At 53.1% G+C, this 25,093-nt stretch overlaps 1 protein-coding gene across 3 annotated transcripts in view; it reads left to right on the top strand.

Annotated features, from left to right (window-relative positions):
- HMCN2 (hemicentin 2) overlaps window positions 1–25,093 on the top strand; it is a 178,031-nt gene that overhangs the window by 23,701 nt on the left and 129,237 nt on the right. For all 3 annotated transcript variants that reach the window (XM_077967520.1, XM_015116555.3, XM_077967519.1), the window contains exons 5-15: window positions 7,155–7,326; window positions 7,961–8,067; window positions 8,960–9,080; window positions 11,659–11,922; window positions 15,474–15,618; window positions 16,129–16,250; window positions 17,390–17,662; window positions 18,809–18,950; window positions 19,668–19,795; window positions 20,305–20,418; window positions 22,765–22,914. In XM_077967520.1, coding sequence (XP_077823646.1) covers window positions 7,155–7,326; window positions 7,961–8,067; window positions 8,960–9,080; window positions 11,659–11,922; window positions 15,474–15,618; window positions 16,129–16,250; window positions 17,390–17,662; window positions 18,809–18,950; window positions 19,668–19,795; window positions 20,305–20,418; window positions 22,765–22,914 — 1,738 coding nt within the window. The remainder of the gene's footprint in view (window positions 1–7,154; window positions 7,327–7,960; window positions 8,068–8,959; window positions 9,081–11,658; window positions 11,923–15,473; window positions 15,619–16,128; window positions 16,251–17,389; window positions 17,663–18,808; window positions 18,951–19,667; window positions 19,796–20,304; window positions 20,419–22,764; window positions 22,915–25,093) is intronic.

The raw sequence follows: 25,093 nt of genomic DNA, 5'->3' as shown, positions 1-25,093 counted from the left end.
CTGTGAGTCCCGATGGCCACGGCCTTCCCAGCACTTTACATTTCGCAGCTCGGAGCAGGTGCTGAGTAAATAGCTGGTGAATGGACAGGGTCCCTGGTGCCCAAGTCCCTGGTAAGAGGAAGGAGAGAGAGGCAGGGTGTCTGAGGCGGGCCTGGTCGTGGCCTCAAGCCAGTCCTGCTTTGTTGCCTCTGGGAGAGGGTTTTGTGTGTATATATTTATGAGCTGTAGAGAGCTATCTCCAGGGATGTGTTTAGATTAGCGTGCCTTAACTCCCTGTTGACAGATGGCGTTTGTGGTTCTCTGCGACACTTTAGGCTTCAGTTTTTGGCATATCAGCCTACCCTGGCACCGAGTCACCCAAGCAAGGGTGGGAGGCATTTCACAGTGGAAGGATGGGTTGGTTCTTGCTTTTGGGGAAAACTATCTGGCCAATTGCATGGGAACTAGGTTGCTGCCAGGGGCAAATCAGACACAGGGCAGCTGGGCAGGTTGATGGGGGCCACTTGCCCAGGTGTGAGGCTGGGCTGTCGTAAGCCTCTTCCCTGAGCCTGGGAACCTGGATAAGTCCACTACTCCCGGCCGTGGTGCCAGCTTTCTCCTCTGAGAGTCTGGCCGGGCAGCACGCGCCTGACTCGGTAGGACCACCAGTGGCCAGAATTGGCTGCCTCTGGGTAGGGGCCTGGATCCCTCTCCTTCCTGGACATGGAGCTCTGTCGTTCTTTAGCTTAATGCCTTGGACCTAGCCCCTTCCAGATGTTCCCAGACATTCGGCAAGCCTGGGAAGGTGCTGGGCAGCCAGGGCTGTGGTCACTCTCCCAGGAGAGATGAATGGTACCTTCACCCTAGCCAAGGGGCCTCCAGCTGGGAGAACTCCCCAGAAGTTGCAAAAGGCTCCAAACAGTGCATGTGTCGTTAATCCTTTTACCTCTTCAGAGCACATCCAGTGCAGCCCAAGAGGCGTCAGTGCAGCCCAAGAGGTGTCATGCACTCTCTTCCCCTTGTTTACCGAGCCCCGGGCCAGGTGCAGCTCTGAGTGTTGGTGCGGAGGTGGCCATCAGTCACAGCTGGGGCTTACTGCTTTGGCGCATTTCACTTTTTTTCAATTGTGAAGTTGGCCTCACTAGTACCTGGATCACCCCTTGGGGTTCCAGGGTAACTAAAAGAAAGTGAGGATCTCTCCCTGGCAGGGGAAATTTGGAGCTTTTACAATCCTTAAACAGGCAGGGGATCATGTCAGAGGCAGGCAACGTGGCCCCTTGAACCTGCCCCAGAGTTGTGCATTTTTTATTAAATCTTAGATAAGTCCAAGCACCTGCTGTGCCAGCGCAGCCTCCCCCAAGTTCCCCGGCAGACACACAGCCCAACGCACTGTCACCAGCCCCGAGAGTGGTGGTGGTGGAAGTGGCAGAGCTGGGCAAACCTGCCTGTCCTGCAGCTCCCCTGTGCCTGGGAAAGCTCCTCCATCTTTTTTTCCCGGGAGGACATTGGGCCCCTTGCTCTCCTCTGCATCTCCCACCCCACAACTCACAACACACGTTTCAGCACGGCCAGTTCTGTGGGCTGGGAGCCTTCCCATGTTCAGCACCAGCAGGCACAAAGGGTGAATTTGCCAGGTTCTGTGCATCTGCTAGGAGAGAGGTGTGCTTCTAAGCCAGTAAGGGTGGGCGGAAGATGGGGGCGGTGAGGGGGAGCTGCTGGGGGAGCGTCTGACCAGGTGACTCTGATTAATTGATCAGCAGGGGCCCAGAGATGACCTCCTCCTGGACCCCTCACAGGGGGAGGTGGTTAGGGCTTGGACTCCAGGGCAAGAGGCCTGGCTTCAGGCCTTGCAGCCCTGCTACTTACCTGCAGTGTGACCTCCAGCACAGTCCTCAGCCTCTCTGGGCCGCACTTTCTTCTCGTGTGCAGTTGGGTTAACGAGAGCCCCCACCTGGTGAGATGGTAGCTAGGGTGAGAGGAAGCCATGCACGGGAAGCCCTTGGTAAGATGGCTAAATGCCATCCCACCCCCTGTGCTTCAGTGTGGAGCCCAGGATATGCCCCTCAGTTCCATCAATGCCCCCTGAAGAGTAGGAACTATCTCTGGAAAAGATTCTCTGCTAGGGCGAGTGAGTGCCCAGGGTACCCAGCTGGCAAGGGGCAAAACCCCCAGACTAGGGTCCTTTCTCTGTCACTTCACCGTGAGCCTGCTGGCACAGGGCCTGGGACCCACAGCCCCATCCTCAGTGTTCTCATCTCTGCCTCGGGGGCCCATTCACCCCCTGGCTTTCTTTCCCTGCTTCCTCAGCCGCCCTGGCTGTCAAGTGTTCTGGGACGATCCTTGGGGATGATTTATCTGCTGTGAAGGGCCGAGCAGCAGCCATCTGGCTGGGGTAGCAGTGCCAGATTTTTCGATCCTTCCCCATCGGTGACGGAGATGAGCCCCAGTGCATCGCAGGCTCGCTGGCCCCCCAGCCCCTCTAACATCTGGAAGCCATTGCCTTCGCCAGCTAAACATTGAACTGGCTTAATGAAGGCTCTCTGCGCCGGAACCCTGGGGGCACCACAGGTCTAGAAGGCAATGCCCCCAGGCCTGGCCCTACAGGGGGTCTGGCCCTGCTGTGGGCAAGAGGGTCAACCCCCCAACTCCCAAGTTGGGTTGTGCTTACAGGGCAGGCCATCCTGTGGGTCACTGGCTTTCTGCCTTGTGTCCCAGCCTTCTCTGTGGTTCAGTAGCCTGAATTGCCGAGCATCTTCCCTCCATCAGAACATCCTAGAGCGAGCTTGTAACAGCAGTTATGACACAGTAGCGGGTGTCACTCCTCTGGGTAATTGTTGACTGGTGCTTTGCTCAGTGATGCTTCCCTCCTGACCCCTGACAAGGCCTGGCCCGGGGGAAGGGGACGGTGGTCACGGGCCTGCTTCTTTGCTGTTGGGGGAGTTGCCTCACATGCTCGGCCAGCTTCTGTGGGTCTGTCCAGCTGGGAGTCCTCATCCGCTGCTCCCTTCTGTCCACCCCGACATGGACGAAGAACCTTGTCCTCATTCCTTGGCTAAGACAGGTGGGACCTTTTCAAGAAACACATTACTTAGAAAGCAAAGCAAGACACAACAATGAAGTAGCTCCAATGATAAAAACAGATGCATTTTCAGAATACAGAATTCTTATCATGTGATAGTTGAAATCTAGCCATAAGCTTCTAGGCACATATCTTCTAGCTCAGTCTGAAAAAAAAACAAAAAACTCTCATTTTCCAGTTCTTTTGATTCCTTTCCCTTTTGTAGAAGATCACATGGTAAGCAGAGCTGAAGGACTATGATATTTAGAGCAAGAATGACCAATAAGTAGCATGCAAGACACCACTTTCAAAACCCACATTCGTGGCAGACATTGCTAATCAATCACAGAACTTTTTCTACTTGGGGCTGAATGTGGCTTTGCCTTTCTTCTTCAGACAGCTTTTCAGGAAACGTTTCCAGTAGCTTGGAGTTGGCAAGCAACAGTTACCACTGTGATTGTTCAGGTGTATATTAAAGTCACAGCATACTTGTTTTTTGTTGTTGTTGTTGTTGTTGTTTGGTTTTCTTTTTTGAGATGGAGTTTTGCTCTTGTCACCCAGGCTGGAATGCAGTGGCACGATCTCAGCTCACTGCAAACTCTGCCTCCCGGGTTCAAGCGATTCCCCTGCCTCAGCCTCCCAAGTAGCTGGGATTACGGGCGCCTGCCACCATGCCTGGCTAATTTTTATATTTTTAGTAGAGATGGGGTTTCACTGTGTTAGCCAGGCTGATCTCGAACTCCTGACCTCAGGTGATCCGCCCGCCTTGGCCTCCCAAAGTGCTGGGATTACAGGCGTGAGCTACCGTGCCCGGCTGCATACTTGTTATTTTTAAATGACTTTACTTTAATAAAAAAGTACTATGAAGAATTTCCAAGGTACAGAAAAGTAAAAAGAAAACACCTACCAACTAGATTCAACAATTGTTTACATTTCTGCTCGACTTGCTTTATCTATCTCTTTATACTTTTTGCTGAATCATGACACCTTATCCATAAATAATTCAGCATGGATTTCTGAAAAAAGGTAGTCTTCAACATAATCCACAATATCATCTAATAAAATTAATGAGTTTCCTAGTATCATCCCATACACAACCCATGTTCAAATTTCCCTGTCTTCAAACTGTCTTTGATCACAGTTTTCGTCAAATCAGGATTTCATCAAGGGCTGTGCGTTTCCTTTGGTTGTTATGTCTATTAAGTCCTCTTTGGTCTGAAGCCATCAGCTCTTTTTTTATGACACCAAGCTGTTGAAGAGGCATGGATTCGTACCCTGTCCCATGTTCTAGAGTCTTCTGATTATTTCCTCGTGGTGTCATTAACTTTTTTTTTAATCCCCTGTGTTTCCCCCAAACTGGATGAGTCCAAAGGCCTGATTTGATGAAGGCTGAACTTTTTGGCAGGAATATATATTTCCTAGTTGGTGCTGAGTGTGTCTTCTGTTGTATCACACCAGGAAGCAAATAGTGTCTGAGCATCCCATTATTACTGATGATAAGTTCGATGACTGGGTGAGGGTAGCGACAGCCAGCTCTCTGCATGGTTGGGCCGTGTTTTTGCCTTTATGACTCAAGTGTAGGGTAATGTTCTGGCTCCGTGTGGACATCTAGTTCCCATCAACCTTTCATCTAATAGTTTTAGCATCCACTGAGGACTCTTGCCTGAAATGATTATTTCATTAGGGGCTGCAAAATGATGATTTCCTAACTGCATCATTCCTCCCACATTTATGAGTGGGCATTCTTCCAAGAAGAACTTTTATGCATCAAAAGCGATTTGGTTTCTCTGAAGTACAATTTCTACTGAAAAGGCACGGAATCACACTTAATTCTTTCTCTTCAATTAAGGAGTCACTTCAGTGGTGTCAGGGGAGGTTTTACTGTTTTGAATTTTGCTTTCTCTTTTTTGAGTACCATTATGTGCCCATGGATTATATTATTCAATGTGTTTCAATTGAGTACAGTTATTATTCTCTTTTGGGTTCAAGTTGTCCCAAATTTAGTCAGTGGGAGCTCCTTCAAGCTGGTTCCTATGTCCTTTTGATATGTCCTTATTTGTCTTTGAGAACTTCTTTGTTTTGTGGAATAACCCATCATCCTAGGCTCACCTTATAAATTGCCTGCCCCAGACCTGGAATTAGCCATTTCTCCAAGGAACCCTAGTGGGGAAAGGTATTTAGAAACCAAGATCTGGGTACTGGTGATGATCATTGATATTGAGAATTTGGGCCACCATTGCTTCTGGATCAATTGCTCTATCTATCTATCTATCTATCTATCTATCTATCTATCTATCTATCTATCTATCTATCTATCTATTTACCTACCTACCTACCTACCTACCTACCTATTTATCATCTATCTCTATCTGGAGAACTTATACTGATATTTCCAATTCAAATTTTACATTGTGAATCTTTTGCTTAGCTCATTTGATTTTATACTTGCAGCTCTCTCTTACATTTGTTTATAAGAAAAAAAATCTCGATTCTGAAAATATTAACATCTTTACTTATTTGCTTTATATATCCAACAAGATATATAAAATTGTTTCAAAATCCCAATGCTGATAGTTCTTCCAAATTAAATCTATTAACTAAAGACTTTTTTGTATAGTTCTTGTTGTCCTCCTACTGAGAAAGGATAATTGAACCACTGGGTTCAGAATTCACTTGGAGTTTTTCTTTTCTTTCTGTGGTTGTGGTATCAATTTTACGGTTGAGATCATTGTGTTTCAGTTTTAGGGTCTGCACAGGATGGACGCTCTTTGAGATAACTTGGCCTGGAAAGAGAAGGTTCAGACTTGAAGGGGCCCCCTTCCTCTCCCTCTTTCTTGGTTTCCTTGCTGGAATCTAGGTGACTTGGCTATTGCAGGGGAGGAGGCATGAGCTGGGGAAAGGAGGGATGTGGAGTGAGGTGCCTGAGAAGTGGACTTAAGGCCAGCCTGATGGCTCTGCCCAGGAGATGCATGTCCTACTGAACTCACACAGCCAGCAGATGCCTCCTGAGCACCCACTCTGTGCGCTCAGGGCTGAGACACACATGGGCGCAGCAGAAGGTCTCTGCCCCCACAGAGCTCCCAGGCCAGTAGGGATGAGAAGCCTTTGGAGTGCAGATTGCTGCGAAATGGTATGTATCAGGGAACAGAGCCTTTTCAGGATTAGAGAGGCCTCTTCAAGCAGTGAGCTGAAGAATAGCAAGGAGATGGTTGATGAGGAGCCAGGGCGTTCCTGCAAAGAGCACGGCATGTATGGGTGGGGGCTGCCTGTGGGAGGGGTGGGGTCCAGCGTAGCAGGCAGGGAGAGGCAGTGGCACAGTGACCTTGGGTTGGCATAGATGCCTAGGACCATAGAACAGAGGGTCTTGAAGGCCACGGTCAGGATTTGGAGAAACTAAATAAGTCTGTGCTCAGTTTTCGTAGGGGGAGTATCTCTGTGGGAGTTTGGGAACCTCCTAAAGTCATACCCTAAATGTGTACCTAAGGGATAGGATGGTATCCCAGGCAGAGCGTCCTTACCTTGTATCGGATTCTCAGTGGGACTTGTCCAAAGGATGTAAGATTTTAGAAAGGATAATATTATAGAAACCAAGGATTTAGGATTTCTCAACATTGCAAAAATCCATCCAGCAATTCCTCACCTTCTGTGGATTGGAAAGAGACATGAAGTCTTTGCGGCAGTGCCTCTCGGTCCTGCTTAGGAAACGTGGCGCCCTGGTGGGAGAACAGTTGGAGGCCCCTGGGATAATCGGTCATGAACTACATGAGTCTGGGGGAGTTTCCAGATCTCCAGGGTTCATTGTATGTAAGAGGCACCTGGAGGAAGTATGGGTGCTGTGGAAGGAGGCCAGGTGGAGAAGTGGGGAAGAGTCTTCCCAGCCGAGGGACACACCCTTGCTCCTTCTGCGCTGAGTCCTCCGAATGCCTGAATTCAGGCTTCACAGCTTGGAGCCTATAGAAGCCAGGAGGGTCACATGTGTGAATCGGGCCTGGTGTTGGACATGGGGCAGTGGGGTGGCCTTGGGCAACCTGGAAAGTTGGTGTGCTGCCTAAAATCCATGGGAGGGGGAAGGCAGTGTGGGCACCTGCTGGCATCAGCTCCTCATACTTGCCTCCAGGTGCTGAAGTGGGTGGAGTCGGCGATCCAGGCCTCCAAGGTGCACCTGCTGTCCACAGACCACGAGGAGGAGGGGGAGCACACATGGAAACTCCCCTTTGACCCCAGCCTGAAGGAGGTCACCATCTCATTGAGTGGGCCAGGGCCTGAGATTGAAGTCCAAGATCCACTGGGTATGGACCACCACGGGATTGGCTTCCTCTTTGGCCCCAAGACTGAGCTGGAAGCCCAGGATGGAAAAAAGAAAGAGACCAAGGGTGGCAGGGCTTCAGACATGAGGCTCCAGGAATAAGGAAATGTGGGGTGGTGGGGCACGCAGTGGAGAGAGGGTGCCCATGGTGTGCGAGGAAGCAGGAGGCCCGTGGCAACTGATGATGGGAATTAAAGTAATGGCAGTCCCTGGATCGTGAGGCTCTCCCCAAGTCTTTTCCATGGTACCCCAGTGGATTCTCATGGTGGTGAGAACTTGTAGCACACCGTACAGATGGGAAGCTGGGGCTCCAGATGCTGAGTGCTCATCAAGGTCAACAGAGTCAGGGGCAGTGTGATTCAGACATGGTCACCTGGCCCCATGGCGCTCTGAGGATGTCATGAGCACCCAGGTCTAGAGGCCAAACACACAGCCCACCCCTGGTTATCCCTGAGGGTGGAGCGTGGAGTGAGGCAGCAGCTCAAGGCAAGACACCTTGTCAGTTCTGGGAAGACTGAGGCTAGTGTTTGGTGCACTGTGGATTCCTGGAGACATGCGGGAATCCTGCCACCCCCAGGAAAGGGTTAGGGACTGAGCAGCCCTTGGGGCTTCCACAGGGAGGATCCTGCAGGAGGACGAGGGCCTCAAAGTGCTTCTCAACATCCCTGACTCGGCCAAGGTCGTAGCCTTTAAGCCTGAGCATCCCGGGCTGTGGTCCATCAAGGTAGGGGCACTGGGTTGTAGGAGAAGAGTGGACTAGCTTCACTGGGCTGGAACCATCTTCCTCCTGCTTGCCCTGGGGAGCCTGTGGCCTCGGGAAGCTGATGGCTAGAGTGTGGGTGGTGATATGGTCATATCAATAGAAGTAAAGGGTCAAGGACAGAGGAAGGGCATTTTGCCTTGTACCAGTAAGAAGAAATGGAGTGGTTTGGGGTTAGTTTGGGAACATTTCAGAAGGACTTGGAGAAATGACTTCAGGGTTCAGAGGTGCATGACCAAGCTGTGAAGAATGTGTAAAAGAAGCAAGAGCAACTTTGCTGGGAGGGCTCAGTGGGGCAGGGCTGGCAGGAAGAGGAGGGGCTTGCTGGAATAGACAAGGTGCTGGGAGCGAGGGACTGTGGGCCAGCTTGGCTCCCAACGGAGCATCCTGGGATGGGCAGGCTGCTGCCCTGGAAGAGGGGGGGTTTCTGCTGACCAGGCAAACATTTATTGAGCACCTTCTGCAGGCACTGTGCTAGGTGCTGCAGGTAAAGTGGCAGTACCACCACCTGCCTTTCAAACTCTGAGCCAAGAGCTGTAATACCAGTGGGGAGGGCAAGGCAGGGAGTTAGGCGTGCAGGGGGACAGACAGGGCCTGCAGGGGCTGAGGCGAGCTGAGGGGTAGCACGGCTTCAAGAGTGCTGCTCAGGTTGGGGTCATAAGCTGGGGCTTCAGCTCCTTCATTTGAGGAGCATTGTGCTGGGCCCCTTGGGAGCAGGTAAGTTGCCCGTGTGTCTACAAAAGCAGGATTCCAGCTGCTGATGCAGGGCTGGGTCAGGTTGGTCGGTCGCCTCCTGCCCTAAGCTGGAGTGCTGGGGTCCCATCCTCTGGTGATGTGAGACCTGGGCCTGTGCTAGGTCTATAGCAGTGGCCGCCATTCCGTGAGGATCACAGGCGTCAGCAACATTGACTTCCGAGCCGGCTTCTCCACTCAGCCCTCGCTGGACCTCAACCGCACCCTCGAGTGGCCCTTGCAAGGTACAGTACCCCAACCCTACGGACAGTGCTGAGCTACCTCTGAAGACCTGGGGCTTGGCTTTGGGGGGTAGGGGGGAAGTGACGGGGGAACGCTTGGCTGTGTGTGACTGTGAAAGGGACCGTACAGGAGGCCAAGTGGGGCTGTGCCCCCAGACCACAGCGATGTAAACAGCTTCCAGGCCAGCATTCTTTCCATTAGCCCCAGCCAGGTGACATTGTGACATTTACCTTTAGAACATCCTTCCTGCCTCCAAAGTCAGTGTCCTGGAGGACACTTACACTGTGCCCTTTATTATTGAGTTTACACCTTCCCCTTTCTTTTTGTCAAAACAACTCTGCCTAGAGTCCTACTTCTTCAGTTTTCCAGTGAACAGCAGAGGCCAGTTCAATGAAAGAACACGTGCCAGCGAGTTGACGGCTTACCAAAAAGGAAAGCAGTGCCTTACTGCAAAGGAAGGAATGTCCTGGGGGACATTTGGGTGTCCCAAGACTGAGGAAGGTTGGAGGAGCCTAGGGGGATATTGAGGGTGGAGGCACAGGCATCCAATTGGAAACCACCCACCAGGGTCCGAGAATGCCTGCATGCTCACTAAGGTTCCACTGGGAGAAGCCTGGGCACCGAGGCAGGCTTCTGGTGTATGCTGCCTGAGCTCCACGCCAGGAAATACCATCTGGTGGCCAGGTCAAAGGTCTCAGTTTATAGATGGGAAAATGTAGTCCCTGTCATGGGACCATTTGGAGACTTTTGCAGGGACCAGCTCAGCTCAGCTCCTCCTAGGAGGAGCCTGGATCAGGTCAGGCTGACTCTGGACCCTGAACAGTGACCAAAAATGGTGCAAGCCAGACCTTCAGTGCTTTCTTTCGAGTCTGTCTGTTCTAATGTTTGTTTTTCTTGTCAGCCCTTGTCAGTTTTCCTGCCAGGACCGGGAGTCATATCTTGAAAGTGAAAAGGGGCTGCTTGCTCAGTTTGTGTGTTTTGCTGATAGCAGAAAGGCAAGAAGCAGGGAAACTTTGATTCCACTGTTCAGCCAGGACAGCCAAGATATCCTACGTGTAGTGATGGTATGGGGACTGAAAACTGACCTGTCCCCAGGGCCTGTCCCCAACGGAAGTGGGTGCAGGAGGCCACATGTGACCTTGCTGGGCTTCTGCTTTTGATAAAGATATATATCCAAGATCTTTTTTTTTTTTTTTTAGATGGAGTCTCACTCTGTCACCCAAACTGGAGTGCAGTGGTGCAATCTCTGCTCACTGTAACCTCTGCCCCTGGTTTCAAGCAATTCTGTTGCCTCAGCCTCCTGAGCAGCTGGGATTATAGGTGCACACTACACACCTGGCTAATTTTTGTATTTTTAGTAGAGACAGGGTTTTGCCATGTTGGCCAGTTTGGTCTTGAACTCTTGACCTCAGGTGATCTGCCTGCCTCAGCCTCCCAAAGTGCTGGGATTACAGTCATGAGCCACCATGCCAGGTCATGATAATTTTTTTTAAAGAGAAACATGTGGGAGGCCAAGGTAGGAGGATAGCTTGAGGCCAGGAGTTCAAGGCCAGCCTGGACAACACAGCAAGACCTCATCTCTACAAAATTTAAAAAATTAGCCGGGTATAGTGGTGCATACCTGTAGTCTCAGCTACTTGGGAGGCTGAGGTGGGAGGATTGCCGGAGCCCAAGAGTTTGAGGCTGCAGTGAGCTGTGATTACACCACTGCACTCCAGCCTGGATGACAGAAATTTTTTTGTTTTTTTGTTTTGTTTTGTTTTGTTTTTTTTGAGACGGAATCTTGCTCTGTCGCCCGGGCTGGAGTGCAGTGGCTGGATCTCTCAGCTCACTGCAAGCTCTGCCTCCTAGGTTTAGGCCATTCTCCTGCCTCAGCCTCCCGAGTAGCTGGGACTACAGGCGCCCGCCACCTCGCCCGGCTAGTTTTTTCTTTTTGTATTTTTTAGTAGAGACGGGGTTTCACCGTGTTAGCCAGGATGGTCTCGATCTCCTGACCTCGTGATCCGCCCGTCTCGGCCTCCCAAAGTGCTGGGATTACAGGCTTGAGCCACCGCGCCCGGCAGAAATTTTTAAAAGATATTATGAAATTGGAGTCCAGTTCTGCCTCTTCTGGGATAGTGTGAAAAGTACTACATTTCCATCAAGACAGTAAAGAAAACCAAAGAAAACATGACCATGGGGAGAGTCTGGTCAGAAGTTGGAGTCCCCAGACTTGGTGTTTGCTTTATCTTAGACCATTCCCTGAAACCTGTCTGATTATGACCCACACTATAGCTAATGGGGTGGGGGACAGTTCTACTCCATGGGACTCCAAGTCAGTGCAGACAGAGGGGATGCAGCCATTGGGAAGCTGTGGTTGGATGACTGTGGTGTTTCAGCACCACGGACAGTAGCAAGGTCCCTCTCTACCTATCCCATCCCCAGCGTTAGTCAGCACCAGGGTATGTAGGGAAGGAGGAACCAGGTAGGAAGGGCCAGGCAAGCAGGACCCCTGGGGTGTGGTTCAAGGGCCCCTACTTGAGGCGGATCACAGAGCCAGACACTGACGCCAGCACTTTGTTCTTCACCTTCCCTCTGCAGGGGTCCCCATCTCCCTGGTGATCAATTCCACGGGCCTGCAGGCACCGGGCCTCCTAGACTCGGTGGAGCTGGCACAGAGCTCAGGGAAGCCCCTCCTGACCCTGCCCATGAAGACCCTCTCCAATGGCTCCACCCACCAGCTGTGGGGCGGGCCGCCCTTCCACACCCCCAAGGAGCGCTTCTACCTCAAGGTGAAGGGCAAGGACCATGAGGGAAACCCCCTCCTTCGTGTCTCTGGAGTGTCCTACAGTGGGATGGCCCCAGGTGAGTGGTTGGCTGTTTTGTCCCCCAGCCCCCTGGCTCACTCAGAGTCCCATTTCTTCCTGGAGCCTTCCCTGACTGGATTAGATTAAATTAGATTAGAAAGTATTTGTTCGTTAAGCTTCTATGGACAGCTATTCCCTATAAGGCATTTTGTTAAATACTAAGGTGCTTCAGATGTGGCTCTCGGCTCAAAGGTTTAGAACAAAGTCATCCATTCAGTATCCATTCATCCATCTACCCATTCATCCATCCATCCACCCATTCATTCATCCGCTGACCCATTAACTCGTCTACCCATCTACCCACCCATTCATCCACTCATCCACCCACTCATTCATGCATCCATTGACTCACCTATTCATCCATCCACCCACCCATTCAATTACCCATCCACCCACCCATTTACTCACCTATCCATATACCTACCCATTCATCCACTCATCCAACCACCCAATCATGCATCCATTGACTCACCTATTCATCCACCCACTCACCCATTCACTCACACATCCACCCACCCATTCACTCACACATCCACCCACTCATTCACTCACCCATCCATCTACCCACCCGTTCATCCACTCATCCACCCACCCATTCATGCATCCATTGACTCACCTATTCATCCATCCACCCACCCATTCAATTACCCATCCACCCACCCATTCACTCACCTATCCATCTACCTACCCATTCATCCACTCATCCAACCACCCAGTCATGCATCCATTGACTCACCTATTCATCCATCCACCCACCCATTCACTCACCCATTCATTTACCCATTCATGCATCCATCCACTTACCCATTCATGCATCCCTCCACTCACCCACTCGTGCATCCACCCACCCACCCATCTATCTATTCATCCATCCACTCACCCCTTCAGTCACCCATCCATCTACCCACCCATTCACTATTAATTCACCTATCTATCCATCTGTTTATCCATCTATCCACCCATTCATCCACCCACCTGTCCACCCACCCATCCACCCATCTATTCAGCATTCATCGTTGAGTATCTACTATGTACCAGTCATGGTGCTAGGCACTGTAGACACAGCAATGGGCAGGGAAGACATGGGATTTGCTCTTCCATAATCACAATCCCTGTCATAATCACAATCATCTAAGTCACCATTTGGATACTTTCCATGGGGCAGTCCTGGGCCAAGCTCCTGCCATGTGCTAGCTCACTGATGCTTACAGCTTTTCTGAGGTGTGTCCCCACTTCATAGATAAGGAAACTGAGCCCACCTGGCTCACAGGGCTGCCCTGGGGGTGCCCAGGCTAATGCACACAACAAGACAGCATTTGGGTCCTCAGAGGCCACACAGAATGTATCCATTTGTGGGCAAGGGTCCTCCAGTGTGGCAGCTGCTGTTACCATTACATCATTGCAGGAACAGGTCGATTTGTCCTCTAATCTTTGGCCATGGTCTGTTGGTTCCCATATGTGTGGCTTTTTGCTGGTTTCCTGAGTGTCCCTGAGGTATCACTGTTCAGGCTGGAAGCTCCCAGGGAGACGGGTGGATCTTTGGCCTTTCAGATCTGCCCCTGGTCCTAGCAGGGATGTCTAGAGCCACTGGTCATCTTGCCTGCTGGCTTCATTGCCTTTCTCCTGCTCACTGTCTCCCTCCCCTGGAGGTGGCCTGAGAGGAGCTTACAAAGGTGGATGTCACTAACATTCTAGCACTTCTTTGTGGGGGATCTCAGTGAGAGGCATCCTCCTCTGTCCACTTCAAATAGGGATGCAGGGAGTGCCCATCGTGCCCATGGTTGGTAGAGGACTTTGAGGACCTGGGTGGGGCAGGGCAGGGCTGGGCAGGAGAGCTGGAGACCTATTCTTTCCAGCCTCCCAGCTTCCACTCCCCTCCTGTGGTTCCGGGGCCTCTCTTCCCTTGGCCTTTGCAGCCTTGAGGAGGAACTTTCAGGAAGGAATTTCAGCAGGGGGAATAACAGCCTCTGTTTTCTTTCCCCTGTTCTTTCAGATGGATCCAAGAGTTTGGAGCTTAGCTCTGGCTTTTGTTCTCTATCTCAGCTCTAGATTGGAGTTGGGGGAGGGATTGGTTTGGATTTTTGTTTCCTTCCCTGCCCTCCAGGTCTGGAAGGCTGGGATTTCGCCTTGTAGCAGGTGGCTCTGGGTTTGGAGAGATGAGGGCGGTCCCTTTTAGCTCATGGAAATGGGGAGCCCAAGCTGGCTTGGCAGAGGCTCCCAGGGTGCGTGGGTGAGCGGCGACGGCTTTGCACACAGCCGAGGACGTGGCTGGATGGTCGGACACCCCTCCCCCCGGGGACAGATGTGGCAGGGAGCCTGGAGCATGATGTCACCACTGCCTGCCCATCCCCAGCCTGGGCTCCGAGGAGGTCTAGTGCATTGTCTCACCCCCGGAGCATCTCTGCTGGGCTCCTCTGCTGGCGGGGATGGGGAGACAGTGACACACAGATTGAGCCCTTGCCAGGGAGCACCCAGCTCTGATGGGCCACGGCCAACCCTGTGGGGCAGTTTCTCAGACTTCTCCATTGAAGTAATTCCAATAGCCAAGGGAAGGGACTGTGTCACTCCAAGACCAGGCTCAGGCCAGGGGGACAGTGGCATCTGATTGGGGTCCCATAGGGCTCATTACAAGCTATGAAATTTTATTGAAGTCTCTGGTTTTATCTCAAAAATGTGTGCAAATTTTGCATTTATACCCATCCTCTAGCTGTGCCTTTTTTTTTTTTTTTTTTTTTGAGATGGAGTGTCTCTCTGTAGCCCAGGCTGGAGTGTAGTGGTGCGATCTTGGCTCACTGCAACCTCGGCTCACTGCAACCTCCGCCTCCCGGATTCCAGTTCAAACAATTCTCCTGCCTCAGCCTCCTGAGTAGTAGCTGAGATTACAGGAATAGGCCACCATGCCCAGCTAAGCTTTGTATTTTTAGTAGAGACAAGGTTTCACCATGTTGGCCAGGCTGGTCTTGAACTCCTGACCTCGTGATCTGCCCACCTCCGCCTCCCAAAGTGCTGGGATTATAGGCGTGAGCCACTGCGCCTGGACTGGTGGGCTAATTTTTTAAATGAAAAGGCTTATTTCCAACAAAGTTGGGTAAAACTGATGTTCTAGGCAGAGAAGCAATTGCACAAACCCACGCATACCCTTGGGAGCCTAATCCTAGTTGGTAGCATTTCATCAGATTTCATACAATTGAGACGGTGCAGCGGAAGGGCCTGGTCCGGGCTGGCCAGTCTTGAGTTGAATAGTCTAACAAACCACAAAAGCCCCAGGAGCTGCGCCTAGGGAAACTGGTGATGCCACATGTATTGTGCCACGAGTTCTCCATGCACCACTTCTCACCAGCTCCTCAGGACAACACAGGGAGGATGGTACCATGATCACCCCATTTTGCAGAGGTGAAAACTGAGCTTAGAGAGGTGACCACCAAGTGGTGGAGCCAGGGGTTGAATCCTGGCCTCCTGGCTGCTGGTACATCCCTACGGGTCTCTGTGTCACCGGGTGTGGTGAGGGGGTGGTGGGCAGACATTCTGAGTCCTGGTCCCTGCCTACAGGTGCTCCCCTTGTCAGCATGGCCCCCAGGATCCATGGCTACCTGCACCAGCCCCTGCTGGTCTCCTGCTCGGTGCACAGCGCCCTTCCCTTCCGGCTGCAGCTGCGGCGAGGTGAAGCCAGGCTGGGCGAAGAGAGGCACTTTCAGTGAGTGGCCCCCAGCAGCTGATTGTCCCCAGCCACAGGGCTCCTGGCTGATGAGGCCCAGGAGGGATCTCAGGGGAGTGGGTGGCAGGAGAGAGACCTTGGTCTCTATCACTGTCCTCCTGGGCAGCCTAGCCTGGGACTTCCAGTGCAGCCAGGGATGGAGAAGTTTGTCCCTGAGACTCCCACCACTGCTGGGCCATCAGCTGGTGAGGAAGCCGGGTCCTTCCTCAGCTCCCGGAAAACTCAGCCCATGCAGGGCCCAGCCGTGGGCATCAGAGCAGGAAGGATGGGAGGCCAGGACTTGGAGAGAGTAAGGACCTGACTCCAAGTCACACAGCATGTCATGGACTGTCCATGTACTTGGCTGTGTATGCCTTCTTACCGTGTCTCACAGAGGAATTGGGGTCTGCCCTTGGGGCAGGATTCAGGGGACTGAAGTCCTGAGGGGCAGATGAGGCCAGGGAGGCCCTGACTGGTGATTGTGCGTCTCCTACTGTTCCCTGTTCACAGGCAGTCAGGAAACAGCAGCTGGGAGATCCTGCGGGCCTCCAAGGCTGAGGAGGGCATGTACGAGTGCACAGCCATCAGCAGGGCTGGGATCGGGCGAGCAAAGGCCCAGATTGTCGTCACAGGTCTGTCCCTTGGGGCCCCTCCATGTACCCCTTCCTTACCCTCTTCCTGAGTTCTTCCGCCTAGGATTTCCTCCCGGTGAGTCTCCAGCCAGCTGCCGGGACTGCTCGTCATCCCGCGTCTGGCTACCCAGGCTGCCACCTGCCTGCTGCCCCTCCTTTGTGGCTGTCTCACGCAGGAACGGCCTGTGGGTCTCAGCTGGAGGAAGGCTGAGGACGCGGCTTGGGTCTTCCTGCCCTGCCCAGCTTTGATCCCAGCTCTGACTTCTTGAGGGTCGGCTTTCAGGGGCCGCCATCCATCTTGCAGTCGGGACAACCTTTGTGCCTCCAAGTCCTGGCCGGGATGGTGCCATCGAACTGGGGAGGTTGGAAACACCACAGACTGTCTCCAAATGAAATTGGTTTTATTTTAAAAATTACGAATGCAAGCTGCTTTGTAGAGGAAAAAAAAGGAACCCGTAAGTGTGGAGAGATCAGCCACTCTACATAGACAGCCAGAAACTACACATGTTCCTTGTAGGGAGGCTGGAAAAATATAAACAACCAAAGAGAAGATCAAAATAACTTGTAATCCCTCCATTCTGCCATTTGATTTACTTCCTTTTCGGTTTTTATCTATGTTCAGCAGTCTCTGATCTTGCCACTTCTTGTGGCTTTTTGCTATCCAGATAGCAGTTTGCTTAGTGCTTTCCTCCTTGGGGGCATATTTGGCTGCTATAAATAGCCTTGCTGTTGGTACAGAGAATCATTTTGAACACATTGCTCTCTTCCCCTGGCTGGAGATTTCCAAGGCTTTATTCCTCAGTGTGGCGTCTTCGACTCGGAGGCACGAAGATGGGCGCCCGGCTTGCTGCACGTTGCACTGGCTGTTATTTGGAGAGCAGGCGTGTATCGTGCAGCCCCTGGCGGGTGTATAATGGTGGTGGGAGAAATGACCTCCCACTGGGGTGATGCCTGATGGTGAGCAGATGCTGGTCACCCATGCTGCTGGCTGACATATCCTGAACGATCTGGTTCCGGCGGACCTGCACCTCAGGGTGGGGTTAGAGCAGGGTCCCAGGTCTAGGCAGCATCTGGGCTTACACGATGACCCCCTGCCTTGCCTCAGCTCCTCGGTTCCTCCTGTGCTTATGTCCCTGCAGATCCCCCGCCGCAGCTGGTCCCTGCTTCCAACGTGACCGTGTCCCCAGGAGAGACTGCCGTCCTATCCTGCCAGGTCCTAGGCGAGGCCCCCTACAACCTGACGTGGGTCCGGGACTGGCGAGTCCTGCCGGCCTCGACGGGCCGAGTCGCCCAGCTGGCTGACCTGTCCCTGGAGGTCAGGGGCATCATCCCCACAGATGGCGGGAGGTACCAGTGCATGGCCAGCAACGCCAATGGGGTCACAAGGGCATCCGTCTGGCTCCTGGTGCGAGGTGAGGCTCATTCTGCTGCTGCTGTTCCCTGGTTCAACACTCGACCTAGTGTTTACCCCAGAAGCCGTGACTCCCTCCCTCTGCTCAGACATTGTCTCTGGTAGGCAACAGCAGCCCTTTCAATGTTTTTCGAACTTTCAGGGAGAGAGAATTCTATAGCCTCCTAGTCAAAGTCTAATGACTCTCACTGCTGGAAAGTTCCTCCTAATATCTAACTTAAATTTCTACTGCTGTAGGCCAAGCCAATTTCACTGTGTCTTGTCCTTTTTTCTGTGCCATCGAGCCCCTCCATTGTTCCCCACTCCCCACTGCACCCTGCCCAATATGTAGGGCAGGGACTGAATACTGGAACCTTGTGGAAGCTCAGAAGTCAGATGTATTTGGCAGAGATCGGGCAGCACTGACTAGATGGGGGTGGAGGAGGCAGTGCCAAGAGCACCCATATGGGAGTTTTAAGATCCGGGTATGGCCTCAGGTCTACCGAAAATCTAGACAGAGCCTCCTCCCCAAGTGTAAAAACAAGGATGTTGAACAAGTGTTCTCTCTTGTGCCAGTGGCTTTTGAGTGGCTGCTGGAGTGTGTTGGGCAGGATTCTGAGGCTGTGTCTAGGCTCTGCAGGAAGGAGGGATCCACCGGCGGTGTCTGCCGCCAGTGTGGGAGGGCTGTGGTTGCTGTTTCTAGATGTGCGGGCCTGTGAGCTCTGTTTGAGTCTGACCACCCTGTTGTTCGTAGTTTCCAAAAGGCCAGGTTAGAACCTAAACTTGGGGCCAATAGTAGGGCAGGCCTTGGGGTCAACCTCAAGGTCACTGGAGACAGGAGCCATTCCCAGCCCGGGCAGCGGCCTGACATCTCCCTAAGGCTCCCCAGAGTGCTCAACCTGGAGTGGATGTTCCAGGAGCACAGGGCTCCAGGCTGGGATGGTTGGAAAATCAGCCTCCATGTGGCCTGGGGATGTGCTTGGCGGCCGCCTGGTCTACCCAGTTCCCAGAGAAGCCACCCCCGGGGGACTGAAGCCCTCTGGGGTCTTTGCTTTCTCTGTCTTGCCCATCTGTGACTGTGGGAGGGGAAGGGACCGGGGCTGGGTGCCTGGGAAGGCACGGCTGCTCTGATGGGCTCATCCTCACCCATCCACTTTTTGGGTTATAGAGGCCCCACAGGTCAGCATCCATACCAGCTCCCAGCACTTCTCCCAGGGTGTGGAGGTGAAGGTCAGCTGCTCAGCCTCTGGGTACCCCACACCCCACATCTCCTGGAGCCGTGAGGGCCAAACCCTACAAGAGGACAGCAGGTGAGGGGCAGGACTCGCAGGGGACCTCTCTGGGCCTTGGCCTTCCTACCTGTAAATGAGGGAGTAGCATTTGCCTTCCTTGCTCCTGGGATCATTTGAGACTCGGGAGTGAGATCACTTTGGAAACATGATGCCACCGCGTGGGCTCAGTGCTCCGGGGCTCAGGCTGTGCGGACCTGCGCCCGAATCCTGCCCCCATCGTTCAGGCCGTGCGGGCCAGCGCCGGAGTCCCACCCCCACCATTCAGGATGCGCAGACCTGCGACCAAATCCCGCCCCCGAGTCCCGCCTCCACCATTCAGGCTCTGCAGAACTGTGTCCAAATCCCGCCCCCACCATTCAGGCTGTGCGGACCTGCGCTGGAGTCCCGCCCTCGAATCCCGCCCCCACCATTCAGGGTGTGCGGACCTGCACCGGAGTCCCGCCCCCACCATTCAGGATCTGCAGAACTGTATCCGAATCCCGCCCCCACCATTCATGCTGTGCGGACCTGCGCCGCCCGAATCTTACTCCCACCATTCAGGCTGTGTGACCTTGGGCAAGTCGTCTTACCTCTCTGAGCCTCGTGAATAAAATGTACATAAAGTGCTTAGCACAGGCCTAGAGCAAGCCATCAGTACAGAATGGTCGTCTCGAGTGGCATTGTTAATTTGTTGTTAATGATGACTGTGAAGCAACCCCTTGTGTGACCCGATGTGTTTCTATGGCCTGATTCTAGAATCCATGTGGATGCACAGGGAACCTTGATTATTCAGGGGGTAGCCCCAGAAGATGCTGGGAATTACAGCTGCCAGGCGACTAATGAGGTTGGCACTGACCAAGAGACGGTCACCCTCTACTACACAGGTACCCGGGCCATGAGCATCACATCGCAGGAGAGGGGCCTCCTTCCCTCCCTCCCTCCCTGCCGTCCATCAGTATTTATGGAGCATTTATCTGTCACGTACCGTACTGGGGGCATAGCAGTGAACCATGGTCCCTGTCTGGGCGGAGCTTGTATTCTAAGGAGGAGGCACACACAGGCCAATGGGATGCTTCCTGATGCTGAAGGTGCTGTCAAGAACAGAGAGCCTACTGGAGGGACGTGTGCTGGGGGCAAGAGAGAAGCAGCTGCCACGCCCAGGACTCGGTCATGACCTCTCTGAGGCAGTGACCCTTGCCTTAGGGTCACTGTGGGAACAGGGTCGCAGGTGGAGGGACCAGGAGGGGGTATTGAACCTGGGGTGCTCCAGGGGCGGCAAGGAGGCTGGTATGGCAAGAGTTGGGATGAGGGAGAGGGCCCCCTGAAGCTGTGGAGGACTTTCTTTATGACTTTTGAGGTTTGGTTCCAAATTCTGCATCTCTTCCCCATGCAGACCCACCGTCGGTCTCTGCTGTAAATGCCGTGGTGCTGGTGGCCGTTGGGGAGGAGGCTGTGCTGGTGTGTAAGGCGTCCGGGGTCCCCCCACCCCGAGTCATCTGGTATCGAGGTGTGTTGATGGGGAAGGGCCCTGAAGGAACAGCTTTCCAGAAAGTGGGGGGTTGGGGGGAGGTGGGGGGTGTTCTGAATGAGGAATCTGGGGAGAACTGGCAGGTTCCAGTCCCCCCGCCCCAACCCACAGCCAGTGTCAGAGCTGGTGGGTTTCAGCTCCCCGACCCTCACCCCCAGCCTGTGTTGACACAGCTGTTGTAGGTATTCAGAGCAGCACTGAGCCAGACCCAGATTTGAATTCTGGCTTCCCTGGGTGACCTTGGACAAGTGACTTGGCATCTCTGAGCCTCAGTTTCCTCATCTGGAAAATCAAAGATTATGTGAGGATTAAATGAGTTCATATGTGCAAAGGTTTTTTTAATTTAATTTTATTTTTTGTTTTATTTATTGATTGATTTTTTTGAGACAGAGTCTCACACTGGGGTGTGCAGTGGTGCAATCTCGGCTCACTGCAGCCTCCATCTCCTGGGTTCAAGGGATTCTCGTGCCTCAGCCTCTGAAGTAGCTGGAGTTACAGGGGTGTGCCACCAGGCCTGGCTAATTTTTGTATTTTTAGTAGAGATGGGGTTTTACCATGTTTGACAGGCTAGTCTGGAACTCCTGACCTCAGGTGATCCACTCGCCTCGGTTTCCCAAAGTGCTGAAATGACAGGCGTGAGCCACTGTGCCCGGCCATATGTGCAAAGGTTTTAGAACAAGCCTGGCACATGTGTTGTGCTTGGCATTCTTAGTGATAGTGCCGACGATGATGTGATTATCTGGAAATGACAGTAATAATGACAGGGTTGTCCTGAGGCCCTGAGGTCGTGGGCAGAGCATTTTCACGGTGCCCGCTGCCAGGCTGGAGTTTGACGGACAGGTGCTGGGGTTGCACTAGGTCTTTCTGGGAGCAGTACTCTGGGCTCCCTCTGAAAGGTCCACCGGGGTCAGCAATCCTGTCCCCTCCCACCTGGTCGTGCTCCATCCCTTGCAGCAGCTGCTTGGGACCTCGTCAGAGCCTCACCCTGACTCTGAGAAAGGCAGGGCAGGTGATATTAGCTCAGAACTGAGCTTTTTTTTTTTAGGGTCACAAGCAAGTGGGCGGCACAGGCTTCTAGATTCCTTCTTCACTGCATATTCTGGCCAAGAGCCCTATCAACCCAGCCCTAGAGCCCCTCTTTAAAAGGTGACCTTACCATGAACTATTCTTCCATCTTCAGAAGGAAGGAGATTCTGACACGTGCTACGTGGATGTCCTGCTAGGTGGACTCTATTCTAGGTGAAGTCAGTCAGACCCAAAAAGACAAATACTCTGATTCCACTTACGTGAGTTACCTAGAGATGTCAAATTCATAGAGACGAAAAGATGGAGTGGTGTTCGCCAGGGACTGGGGAGAGGAGAACACGGGGAGTTAGTGTCGAATAGGTATGGAGTTTCTATTTAGAGAGATGCAAACAGTTCTGTGGAGGCCAGTGATGGCCACGCAATGGTGTAAATGTACTGGAAGCTGCTGAGCTAAAAATGCACACCTAAAAATGGTTCAGATCATCAATTTTATGTTATGCATATTTTTCTACGATAAATAAAATAAAAATTAAATTAAATTTAAAAGGACGGTTAGAATCAGGGGTATCCATTAGGCCTCAGGGGTGATGGAAGTCAGGCAAGAAAAATGAGGGAGGGGCCAGACGCGGTGGCTTATGCCTGTAATCCCAGCACTTTGGGAGCACGAGATGGGCGGATCACCTGAGGTCAGGAATTTGAGAACAGCCTGGCCAACATGGTGAAACCCTGTCTCTACCAAAAATATAAAAAATTAGGTGAGTGTGGTGGTGTGTGCCAATAATCCCAGCTACTCGGGAGACTGAAGTAGGATAATTGCTTGAATCCAGGAGGTGGAAGTTGCAGTGAGCCGAGATCATGCCACAGCACTCCAGCCTAGGCAACAGAGGAAGACTGTCTCAAAAAAAAAAAAGAAAAGAAAAGAAAAGAAAGAAAAAGAAAAATGAGGGAGGGCTCAGGGTTCCCCAGGCCCCTCCCAGAACTGACCCAGATCTCAGCCTGGACCTGGGGTGGAGGAGTGGACACCAGGGGGAGGTCCAGACATGGAGTTCTTGGGTGATGAGCCTGTCATGCAGGGCCTGGCTTAGCTCCAACCCTGTTCAACAGAGAGAAGGCCCAAGCCCCCTGCATGACTGGACCCAGGGGTCCAGACCTTGGGGCTTAAACCTGCCTCCACCCACTGTCCCCCAGGCCCCAACCTTGTGGAGCTGCAGGAGCCCAGAGTCAGGCTGGAGCAACCTCCCACCCTGGTCTCCATGGTAACAGGGACACCGGCCTGATGCTTTATCCCCTTTGGTCCAGGGGGTCGTGAAATGATCCTGGCCCCTGAGGGCTCCAGCTCTGGGAAGCTGCGGATCCCAGTGGCTCAGGAGAGAGATGCTGGCATCTACACCTGCCGGGCTGTCAATGAGTTAGGTGACGCCTCTGCAGAAATCCAGCTGGCGGTTGGACGTGAGTGTACACTTTGTCTCCCCCTCCCCTGCCCATTCCCCTTTCCCAGCCTTCTGCCTGCTTCTGAGTAGGGAGGGGAAGCTCTCCCACACCAGTGGCCAGTGTGGATGGCATCATGTGGATCCTGAGCATGTGGGGACAGGGGAAGTCCAGGGGAGGTGGTGCATGCATCAGCTCTTGCTGGGTAACACATAGCCCCCAAATTGTGTGGCTTAAACAGTAAGTATGTATTTCATAGTCTGAGGATCAAGAATCTGAAAGTGGCTTGCTGGGTGATTCTGGCTCAAGGTCCATCCTGAGATTGAAATCAATTTCTTGGCTAGGGCCGCAGTCATCTCAAGGTTTGCCTGGGCCTGGGGGATCCATTCCAGGCTCACTGATGGGGCTGTTGGCAGGAGGCTCCCAGAGAAAGAGAGAGAGAGAGAATCTCAGAGGGAAGCCACCGTCTTGGAAGTAACAAGCCATTGCTTCTGCCCTATTCTATTGGTCCCACAGAGCAACCCTGGTGCAGTGTGTGTGGGAGGGGCTACCCACGGGTGTGAAGACCAGGAGGCAGGGATCACTGGGACCAGCTTGGAGGCCCACCGCAGACAGTTTGGTTCAGCTCGGGATGAGACCTGAATTTGAGTCTCGTCTCTGTCCCCACCTATGTGCCTTGGTCATGTCATGGAGCCTCAGTTTCCCTCAGTTTCCCATCTGTAAAGTGAGGCTGACTGCACTACTCCCTTCTGTGGGTTGCTGTGAGGATTCAGTGAGGATCTGTTAGCACAGGGTTGGGCCCATAGTGATTGCTTAGTAAATCGGGGGAGAGGGGTGATCATCCACTTGTTTTCAGATGTGGAGTCCAAATTCCTTGGTGACCAGTGCATGGTCTCAGCTGTGACTTCCGGGATGTCTCCATTCCAGGTCGGAGTTCCTGGCACTGGGACTTGCTCAGAAGCTGTGGGTACAGCTCCTTGGCACACAGAGCTGGGACAGATCAGGCTCTAAGTGTTTGCTGAAGCCATGGCGAGAGAGGCGGGTGCTGGAGTTCTAGGGAAGCGCAGAGAATCGAGAATGTGCTGGTCTGGGCTGAATGGGCCAGGCTGGGCCAGGGCTGGGTGGGGCAGCTGAGGAGCTCCCAAGACGGGCCAGGCTGTGGCTGGAGTAAGCATGGGTAGGAGGGTCTGACCTGGGGGGGTTGTTCTGTCTCAGGGTTGAGATCCTCTCAGGCTTGGGGTGCTCTTAGCCTTCGTTCGCTTGTTCTGTCTTTCATTCCTCCAGCACAGGGTCACCAGGTGCTTGTGTGCCAGGCCCTGTGCTGGGGACACAGGGCGGGTGAGACACAGCACCAGCCTTTGTGTTGCTCATGAGCTCAGGCAGAGAGAACAGAGGACAGGCAATGAGCACGCACAGGGCTCCGAGTGGCTGGAAGTTGCATCCTCAGGGGCTGTGGGTGCCCAGAGAAGGCTAATCCCAGGAAGACTTCTTGGAGGAGGCGATGTCTAAACTGAAACCAGAAGTACCCAGAAAGATGACGAGCTGGGAACAGTGTTCCAGGCAAAGGGAACAGCATGTGCAGCCCTCCCCACGGCAAGAGAAGTGAGGCAGAGAGAGGGTGGGGAGGGGCGGCAGGACGGCTGCCACCTGATACCAGTCACTCCCCACCTGGGGAGCTGCAGAGGAGTTTGGGCTGTGCCCTGAGGGGGTTGGTGAGAGGTTTCCAGGAGGAGGGCAGTATACTCAGACTTTTCCACTGTGGCTGGGTTCTCAGGTAGGCTAGGCTGGGCCATGGGCTCAGAAGCCTGATAAGGACAGCCACAGAAACACGAGCTGGCACTTCTGGGGTGTTTGCCAGGTGTTGGCACTAGCCCAGAGCACATTTTGTTGCTGGCTCGTGTAACCCTCACAACAACCCTTGGAGACAGAGCTATCATCATCCCCTTTACAGATGGGGAAAACAAGGCACAGAGAGGTTGCATGCCTTCACCAAGATCACACAGCTGGTGAGTGGCAGAGGTGGGATCTGAACCAAGGGTCTTGCGCTTTCAGCCCCTGGCCTTGAGTCTGATGCTCACCAGCAGAGTGGGCCTGGGTGCTGCTTCCCCTCTCCAAGGCTCGGGCTCCTCATTGCCAAAATGAGATGTGTGAGCAAGAGAGAAGGAAGGCCTGTGGCACGTGAGCTGTGATCCAGCTGCTG

This window comes from Macaca mulatta, chromosome 15 (assembly GCF_049350105.2).
Source record: "Macaca mulatta isolate MMU2019108-1 chromosome 15, T2T-MMU8v2.0, whole genome shotgun sequence".
NCBI lineage: Eukaryota > Metazoa > Chordata > Mammalia > Primates > Cercopithecidae > Macaca > Macaca mulatta.
The sequence above is the reverse complement of the archived record's forward strand: the minus strand, read 5'-3'. Positions and strand labels throughout refer to the sequence as shown.